Source organism: Dipodomys ordii, unplaced genomic scaffold (genome assembly GCF_000151885.1).
Source record: "Dipodomys ordii isolate 6190 unplaced genomic scaffold, Dord_2.0 Scaffold94, whole genome shotgun sequence".
NCBI classification, from domain to species: Eukaryota; Metazoa; Chordata; class Mammalia; order Rodentia; family Heteromyidae; genus Dipodomys; species Dipodomys ordii.
In genome coordinates, this window is record NW_012267310.1 from 2,684,644 (window position 1) to 2,695,144 (window position 10,501).

At 38.8% G+C, this 10,501-nt stretch overlaps 1 protein-coding gene across 1 annotated transcript in view; it reads left to right on the forward strand.

Annotated features, from left to right (window-relative positions):
* Positions 1-10,501, forward strand: part of Phex (phosphate regulating endopeptidase homolog, X-linked) — a 210,161-nt gene that overhangs the window by 176,432 nt on the left and 23,228 nt on the right. Inside the window, exon 17 of the mRNA XM_013026527.1 lies at positions 6,857-6,911. Within this exon, the coding sequence (XP_012881981.1) occupies positions 6,857-6,911 (55 nt within the window). The remainder of the gene's footprint in view (positions 1-6,856; positions 6,912-10,501) is intronic.

The window sequence follows — 10,501 nt, forward strand, 5'->3', positions numbered from 1 at the left end:
TTTATGGCTAGGGATGTTGAGCATTTCTTCATGTGTCTATTGGCCATTCTTCTTTCTTCTTCAGAGAAGTTTCTCTTTAAGTCTTTAGCCCACTTCTTTATTGGGCAGTTGTTTCTTTGAGGATTTGTTGTTGGGGGATTTACTTTTTTGAGTTCCAAGTATATTTTAGATATGAGAAAGGGTCTCATATCTAAAATATACCTGGAACTCAAAAAATTAAATCTATAATATACCTGGAACTCAAAAAATTAAATCTCACAACAAAAAATCCTCACAGAAACAACTGCCCAATAAATAAGTGGGCTAAAGGCTTAGAAACTTCTCTGAAGAGGAAATAAGCATGGGAGAGTCTTAATTCCAATTAACTGTCTGAAAATTGGAAGTGGCTCTGTACCTCAAAGTGGTAGAGTGCTAGCCTTGAGTAAAAGAGCTCAGAGGCAGTGCCCAGGCCCTGATTCCAAGCCCCATCACTGAGAAAAAAAAAGCAGTGAGGACAGCCCTAACGAAAGAGTGACATTTGAATATTATCTGAAGTAAGCTATGTAGACAGTGGTGGAAAAAATTCTAGGTTGAGGAGAGAGCAGAGGGGACAGAGTGGATTATTTTTTGGGTAGATTTCTATACAGTGTGAATTTCGTAATCCTGAGTTGCTTTTTGGAGATCTGTACTGTCAGATAGTAGATTCATTTTGTTTTCTTCTCTATATTTGTCTGTACAAATAATCTAATGTGTTTTTTACAATAATAAAATGAATATTGAAACCCAGGCACATGAAGCTTCTCCTGGAAAGCTGTTGCTAGAGTTAGGATAGGATTTAATGACTATAAAAGTCAAACAGTTGAACTTAGGGTAATCACCCACTAAATGTGATCAGTTCTTTGGCAATTATGCCAGAAACAAGAGCACTCTATAAGTTCTATAGTCAGCATTTTGTTCAACTCCAATTAAATTCAACAGTATTCACTGATAAGAGTTATAATGAGAAATTCTAGTAAAAATGAGAGGTTGACCAGGTAGAAAACCAGAAACAGGCCCCAGTGGTTTTGCTAGGTGCAAATTTGAAAAACAGACTTATTGCTAATAAATAATGATGGGATTACAATGTAATATTTGTGTTAGAGTTTGGGCCATTAAAATTATAAAAACACAATCCATATTTTTGCTTGAAACTGGAATAGAATTTGCTAATGGGAACAGATACATGAGCAAAATAATAGTATGTAAGCATAGTTGGCTGTATTTTGGATAGCTTTTAAAAGAATTTGTGGTAATATACACACCTTTCTTTTTAAACATTTTCAAATTTGATTGCACAGGTTGATGGCCTTTAGGTAAACAAAACTTAAAAGATTGCATGTATGCCCAAAGCCCTTTTGTCCATGTACCACCCCAAAACTCTATAATCATTTTGGTATGTATTTAATATATATACATATATATGTGTATGTATGCATATGTATGTATATATATTCATAGACAATATCCATAGTCAGTAAAATGACAGTTTTATATCTATACCTTGCTTTGTTCCAATAATATGCATGTCTTAGGGATTATTTTCCATGCTAGAATTTCAAAACTGACCTCTCTTTTCATTTGCTGCATAGTACTGCTCAGCATGATCTCAATTATAAGCAATGCAGCAATGAACTACAGAGTACACTTGTGCAGTGCTTTAGAAGTGGTTCTCACAGCGTGGCACTTGAACCAGCAATACCAGTGTCACCTGGGATCTTGTTACAGATGCAAATTCCCAGCCTAGCTGAGCACCTCCTGACTCAGAAACTCAGAGTGTGATGCTCAGCAATCTGTAGTGATTCTTAGGCATGATGATAAATGAGAACCACTGGCAGGTGTGTGTGTGTGTGTGTGTGTGTGTGTGTGTGTGTGTGTGTGTGTGTGTGTGTGTGTGTGTGTGTGTGTGTGTGTGTATGTATGTAGACATATGCATATGTCTACAATGCAGTCCTGTTATACCATGATATGTGTTCATAGACACCATGGTACTATACAGAATTATGTAACAAAAGCCATAGTGTTCCTGAGAAAAATGGGACTGGGCCACAACAATGAAAAACATGTCCATTACACATGGTAAACAAAATCTGGGAGCCAATTAAAACAACGTAGTTTTATATATGAAAGTAGATAAATACTAATGCTATAGGAATATGGCAATTCCCCTTGATACTTGTTTATGGAAGCTGGTGGGGCTGCCCCTTATGTATTATTGTATAGTGATGGATGGAGGGTCATCTGAAATTGGGAGAAAAAGTTTCAACCCCAGATGTGGTGAATGTGCTTGTCACTCACATGGTAGGTTGAGTCAATCGTTCAAGTTAGGATGGGTTCCTAGAATATTTTAAATATTCCTGTGTGGCTCATTTCAGCTCAGTGCACTTTCTGCTTTTTTAGGGATAGAACTGTGTATACGCAAATGTCAAATTGGAATTAGGCCCCCGCATTTTCCCAGTTTATTTATTATGTTGGCAAAAAAATTCTTTCCTATAACAAAACACATTGAGCTATAGTGGCGTACATGTATATGTATAAACATAGCATGATTGTACAAGTAGGCACATCTCTGTACATATATTTATGTGTGCATGTACATGTATACATGCATACCTGTACATGTACATATGTTTATATGTACATGTATATGTTCATATACATATTACACAAAATGGACCCCACTTACTGCACCAGACGCAGTCTCTCCACTTAGATCTCTGCACTTAATATTTCTCAAGAGCTTTCCCACAATATCACACAGCCACTCCATTTTTTCAGCTTTTTGTAAAAATATGTTTTTATTGTAAAAATACTGTACAGAGGGGTTACAGTTACATGAGCAAGGTCATGAGTACATTTCCTATCAAGCATTGTTACCTCCTCCTTTGTTTTTCCCCTATTATCCCTTCCCTCCTACCTCTACAACTATACTCCCCCAACCCCCAGCTAAATTGTAAAGTTTGTTTTTCAACATAGTGTCTTGTACCTCTCATTGTTACAGTGAGTCAATCTGTATCCCTATTTAAGCATTTTGTTTTTTCCCTTCCCCTCCCCAAATTAGAGAAGTGTATATACAAGATTCAGGGCACCCACATCAAATACAGTGAAAACAGGGGTACATTGTGGGGGAGGAACATACAAAGAAACAAAAAAAATCACATGGTACATTATAAATACGTTAGAAACAATAGCAAGAAAGAAAAAACCTCTTATGTCCCTATCTTGGGGTTCATTTCGCTTAGCATTATCTTATCTGGTCATATGTACATAGCTTTTGACCTTTTCTGCTTGTCCAAGATATATACTACTTATGGCAAATAAGGGAAACCATGGGACCTATGTTTCTTTGCAACCACTCATTTTTACTTGGTATTTCAAGCATTCAGAGACGATTATAATAATCCCCCAAATTTTTACAACAATTTCCGTTCCTACCAAAGTACTTTGGACATCAGGCTAATGTTGCTGATTATGAAATTTATTAATTTTTTTCTTGCTGCGCCAATGGTTACATTTCACAAATAGGATGACTTAAAAGCAAAAATTGCAAAGTGTAAGGGTGATAGGTAACTCTCAAGGGAAAAAAAATGCAATAAAACAGAAAGGTGAGAAAATGAAAGGAAAGCCTATTAAAAGAGGAAGAGGAAAAGAATTCCCTTTTCACTTAGTCATGTTTCACTCCACCTTTGCTAATCCAATTCATCCGCTTTAGGAGATAAGATATGGAGTTGACCCCGTTGGGATTCCATCTATCACTCTGGCTAGTTGACGTCTCCAAAAATGCAGCTTACACTGTTAATCTATTCTCCTCAGCCAAACATGCCTAGGGGCATCAGATTCCACTGTTTATCAGGCCTGGGTTCCCTGGCCCTGCCAAGCTGAGACGATACAGCTGTTCAGAGTGAGGTGATGTCTGTGGCACTGGAGTCTGGGGCCTCCCAAAAAGCAAAAGAAACAGAAATGGAGGCGAATGCAGGTGTCAGTGTTTTGCCTGTAGAGAGATTGGCAATGGACATAATGTCTTCCAGATGGGCACATTACCAAGCAGGGAAGCCCTAATGATTTAATAATTAAAACTGGCTTATAATCACTCTTATTAGGTAATATCATTGCTTTGGGGTGATTTATTGCGTGAAACTGAATTTTCATATAAACATTGCAATCTTCACTTATCTCTTTTTATGGCATTTTAAATTGTTGTTATTAAATAGTTGTACAAAGGGTTTACAATTCCATGTCAGGTTATGACTATAATACTGGTTGGCCAGTGGAACCCCTTCCATTGCTCCTCCACATTTTCTCCTTATCCTTCCTACCCACAAGTTACATATTGCAGTATGTACACAGTGTACATTGAAGGCAATGATTGTGTTTGCTCATTCTGTCCATTTGCACTGATCTCTTAACAAATACACACATATCAGAATGATGTGCTAAAAGTGATCATCAAAAAAAAGGAGGATGATGGGGTGGGAATGTGGCTCAGTGGTAGAGCGCTTGCCTAGCATGCATGAAGCCCTGGGTTCCATTCCTCGGTATCACATAAACAGAAAAAGCCAGAAGTGGCACTGTGGCTCAAGTGGTAGAGTGCTAGCCTTTAGCGGGAGAAGCTCAGGGACAGTGCTTAGGCTCTGAGTTCAAGCTCCAGGACTGGCAAAAAGGGAGAATGAGCTGGGAGCCAGTGGCTCTGAATTCCTAGCTACTCAGGAGGGTGAGATCTGAGGATCCTGAATCAAAGACAGCCCTGGCAGGAAAGTCCCCATGAGACTCTTACCTCCAACTAACCACTCAAAAACCAGAAGTGGAGCTGTGGCTCAAGTGGTAGAGCTCTAGCCTTGAGCAGAAGCAGCTCAGGGACAGAAACCAGCCCAGGCCCCGAGTTCAAGCCCCATGACTGGCCAAAAAAGGAAGATGGACTACTGATGCAAAACAATGCCATAGATATTTATGGAAATGTAGAAATTATGAAGATTAATGTAAGGTTTCCCTTTCTAATTCAGTCATATTCAATATATTTTCTTTTGTTTAAAAGCAGCAGGAAGAAATAACAACTACCTGGATCTGTCTCTGTTTTGCTATTAAGTTTTTGTACCTTGAAATCTTAAGTTATGCTTTTATTAATAAAGAATATAAGAGTTTTACACAGTGAATGTTTCATTTCTAAATTAAAGACGTACTTTTCTGCCCTCATTTCCCCTGGTAATGGTGTCCTGCCATGGAGGGAAGAAAGAAAGTTGGAGAGGAATATTTTAATTCATAAAACAGCTTTCATCTCATGGGGCCTAGAACAGCTGCCCCAAGGTGGGCGAGGACATTGCAGAACTCTCTCTCTCTCTCTCTCTCTCATTACTATTCTTTGACTTCCCAGCTGCAATATTTTATAATTCCTAGGATCAACCCATGGTGCAAAATTTACTGGGGAGTTGCAAGGGCAAAGCTGATCATTTCCTGCACTCATTTACCCCCAGAGCCAGCTATATAATTTATAGGGCTCAGTGAAAAAGAAAATACAAGGCCCTTTATGCAGAAAGCTGAAAACAATGCCAATGAAGGTGCTTAAATACAAAACTTTGCTTTGTCTTCCATGCTCTCTCCCTTTCTCTCTCTCTCTCTCTCTCTCTCTCTCTCTCTCTCTCTCTCTCTCTCGACTTGTCACAGCGTTCTTGTTTGCTATTTACCACTGTTAGAAAAAAAACTAAAATACGTTATTATTGGAACGAGTTTTACCATCCATCTTTATATTGTGCAATGACCGTTTTAAGTGCAAATACAAGAGAATTGAACTTGTATATGGAATCATGGAAATGACCACAGATTTTGTAGCTTGTACCTAGAATGAATTTAGCTGCCCTCCTCTCCTTCTTCCCTCTTCCTTTTCCTCCTCCTCCTTTACCTTCTCTTCTCCTTCACCCCCTCCTCCGAGATTGCACCTGCGGCTATGTGCATGCTATGCAACTGCTCTACCATTAAGCTGTAGCCCCAGCTTTTACTTCATTTCTTTTTCTTTTTAAAAATTATCCTTAAGTAGTTGTACAAAGGAGTTTCAACATGTGAGTGTTTTAGTACAGTGCTTATAGATCATCATTCTCCTCCATCTCTCCCCTCCCCTCCCCACCCCTTATTTCACTTCTTAACACAGCAGTCCATTAAAAAAAACCCCACTGTGTATTTTCAGAATTTCAAGACCCTAGCTGGGTGCCGGTAGCTCACACCTGTCATCCTAGCTACTCAGGAGGCTGAGATCTGAGGATTGAGGTTTGAAGCCAGCCTGGGCAGAAAAGTCCATGAAACTCTTATCTCCAATTAAACAATTTTTAAAAAGCTGGAAGTGGAGTTATGGCTCAAGTGGTAAAGTACCAAGCTTGAGCAAAACAAAACAAAACAAAACACAAAACACTAAGGCACAGCCTCCAGGGTCTGAGTTAAGCCCTAGTACCGGCAAGGGGCATGGATTTCGAGACACTGAAACGAATGTATTAAACCAGGTGGGACACCCTTCTGTGTGCCAGGCTTGTGTGGCTGCACTGGTGGTATGCCCAGGGAGTAGACCTTTCTGTATCAGGAGAAACTGCTGACCAGCCTGAAGCATATTACAAGGAGCCTAGTTCACAATGGGTTGGACAGTGCCAATAGTGCAAGCTATGTCTTTGGAATGATTCCATGCACTTATTTCAAATTGAGTTAGATATTTTGATCTCCTAGAGGGAGCTGGATCTATAAGAAGTGCCTTTCAGATCAGTAATTGGGAGCTTCAGGCAGTCACTCAAACCTGGAACTCATCATTGAATTACTCTCTCTATAGTCCTATTAACATTTTTTTGTTTGTTTGTCTTTCTCCAAGGATTTCCAGCAGGAGAGCTCCAGAAGCCTTTCTTTTGGGGAACCGAATATCCTCGGTGAGTAAATTAGCAAGAAAATCAGTTATTGACAAATTAGCAAGGAAGATCATGTTGCTTTGGCAAAGGACACAATACGCAGCCAAAGAATCAAAGCTAATGGTTGTTCAGCAGAAAGAGGACATGGGTTGGCTCTACTCTTTCTATCTTTTGTCTTTTTGTTTTCTATTAGGTCTTTGTTTTCTGACCCTTATTGCAAGAGTGAACAGCTGGATAGAAAAGTCAGCTTATATATTTGTGCTTTTCTTCTCCTTTTTTTTTTGTGTTAGTCCTGGGTCTTGAACATAGGACCTGAGTTTTGTTTCTTTCTTTTTTGCTCAAGGTTACTATTCTACCCTTTGGGCCACAGCTCCACTTCAAGGTTTTCTTTCTATAGTTTTTGGTAGTTTATTGGAAATGAGACTATCACTAACTTTCCTTCATGTGCTAGCTTTGAACGGTGATCCTCATATCTCAGCCTTCTGAGTAGCTAGGATTACAGGTGTAAGCCACCAACACTTAGGCTGTGGTTTTCATTCAGTTGAAAGCTGTTAATATTTTAGTAGATGATGGTCTAAAACCTTTCCAGGGAAAGAAACAACATGAGAACATGAAGAAAAACAGTTCATAGAGACAGAAGTCTAATCTGGCTGACCAAAGTGTCATATGAAGGGAAGTAGAGGAAAAGGAATCTGCAAAAGAAGCTTTAGGTCGGATATTCAAGGGCTCTGAATGCCAGATGAGGAGTTTGGGTACTAATAGACAAGAGAAAATACTTAAGTTTTTAAGCAATTAAGATGATCAAAGTTGCCTTTAGAAATATAACCTGCATAGTTATAGAATAGGTCAAAATTGACAGTGTCTGCACTTAAGAACCATATATTTAAAGACCATTAGTAACAGATTGTAAGCTTACATAATTCATTATTTCTACATACAGTGGGGATTCTCAAAATATTAATTGTCAATTAGATCACCACTTTCTCATATGCTTTGTGTGGCTCTGGTGTTTTAATGCATGGAAAATTTAGTCCTGATTTTTAGAAGCTGAGTCTCTCTTTTTTTTTCTTATGTGGTGCTGAGGAATTGAACCCAGGGCCTCATGCATGCAAGGCAAGCGCTCTACCACTGAGCCACCTTCCCAGCCTCTCTCTCTCTCTTTTTTTTTTGTCGGTTGTGAGGCTTGAACTCTGGGCCTGGGCACTGTCCCTCAGCTATTCAGCTCAAGATGAGCACTCTACCATTTGAGTCACAGTGCCACTTCTGGTCTTCTGGTGGTTAATTAGAGATAAGAGTCTCACGGATTTTCTGCCCAGGCTGGCTTTGAACCGAGATCTTCAGATCTTAGCCTCCTGAGTAGCTAGGATTACAGGCATGAGCTATCACCGCCTGGCTTTAAAAGTTGAGTCTCTTGTGTTTTGGTTTGGATATGACAACTTACATATGTTAATATAGATTAAATAGACATGGGATTGCATACATGTATAAATCAAAGAAATATGTGGTAGTTTAAAAAAATTTATTGTCAAGGCACTGTACAGAGGGATTACAGTTACATAAGTAAGGTAGTGAGTACATTTCTTGTCGAACTTGTTACTCCCTCCCTCATTTTTCTCCCTCTTTCCCTACTCCCCATCCCCTTCCAAGTTGTACAGATCATTTCCAACACATTGTTGAGTAAGTGTTGCTGTTGCATTGGTTCCTCCTTGTCCTTTGTCTCACCATTTTGTTGTCATCCTTCCCTTCCCTTCAGATAAACGTATATACAATACCCAGGGTACCAAAATCGAATACAGGGACAACAGGGGATAAACTGTAGGGGGAAAAAAGAACACACATAGTACATTGAGAACAACAACAACAAAGAAAAACCTCTTGTGACCATGTCTTGGAGTTCATTTTGTTTAGCATCATCTTATATGGTCATATGTACATAGCTATTGAGCTATTCTGCTCATCTGCCAAGGGTATACTAATTATTTTTGGTAGTGATTTGACTTGGGCTTCTACAGAAGCTTCCCTCTGTGAAGAGAATTGAGTGCAAGTAGTTCATTTGGAAGGTGGTACCAGGAAATACTGCTAGAGGAGTGGGGAAGGGGCGGGGGTAGGGAGGGAAGGAAGCCAATAAATTGTGTCCTATGAGTCTTCTATGGCTGCCCCAATGATTCATATCCAACACAGTGGCTTAAAACAACATCAATTTCTTAGCTTACAGCTGTGTAGTCCGACCTAAGTGTCACTTGGCTAATATCAAGGTGTTGTCTGGACTACATTTCTTTTTTGGAAGCTTTAGGAAAAATTGATGTCTTTATTTCAGAGCTTTTAGATGGGTCCCACATTCCTTGGCTCTTGGCCTTCTTTATCTTTAAAGCCCCATGACCAAATCTCTTTTAGAATCTCACCTCTCTCTTACTTGAACATTTTATTCAAAATTTGTTTTTAATAACTCCACTGATCTAGCAAAAAGTACACATATCGTCTTTTAAAAATAAAAAGAGGCCCTGAGTTCAAGCCCCAGGACTGGCAAAAATAAAAATAAAATAAAAGTATACAACGAAGTTAGAATGGATAATTCACAGCTCAGTTTTAAAATTTTTTAAATGTTTTTTTTTAATTTTTATGAGTGTAAAGTAAATGTACCTAAGTGTTTCACTGTGATATTTCTGTCACGGTCATATTGAGTCCTCCCCAGTAATCCAGGATAATCTCTCTGTTGTAAGGTCCACTCATTAGCAACCTTAATTCCATTTGTAATCTTAATTCCCCTTTGTCAGGTAACAACATTTTCACATGTTCTAGGAATTAGTATTGAAGACATCTTTTGGAAGCCATTGTTCTAGCTCCCAATCATCAGCATAGGAAACTGGTACTCAGTTTGGTCTGGGAACTAGATAACATGCCATTGAGAACTGGGCTATTTGTCCTACTGCTCATGCTCCATCATTGATTGAGGGCTTCTACTTTCTTGATTGATGGGTGTTAACTTACTAGCAGTACCTAACCTAGGGCATTCGATTCCTTATGGCTAGAGAGAGTAATCTGCCATTTGGAAGCAGTTAGATTAGTATGCTGAGACATGATGGATGCAGAATGCACATGGCACCATTAATAAAGTCCACACCAAGGAAGTACTATTTTAGAATATATGCATATTCTATATTTGACAAAATATATTTTAATTTAAATTTTATTGTAAAGGTGATGTATAGAGAGGTTAAATTTACATAAGTCAGGGTGGCTGGCTCAGTTGTAGAGTGCTTGTCTTGTATGCATGAGGCCTTGGGTTCGATTCCTCAGCACCACATAGGCAGAAAAAGCCAGAAGTGGTGCTATGGCTCAAGTGGTAGAGTGCTAGCCTTGAGCTGAAGAGCTGAGGAACAGCGCCCAGGCCCACAGTTCAGGCCCCACGACTGACAAAAAAATAAATATTATTTTTACATAAGTCAGGTAATGAATACATTTCTTCTTAAGTAGCGTCACCCCTTTCCTCATTTTCTCTCAGTTTTCTCCCTAACCAAATATATTATATTATATCAGGTATAGTATTCTGTAATATTTAGCAATTTGTAATCTTTTCTTAGTTTTAAAATTAGAAATTATATATAAAAATA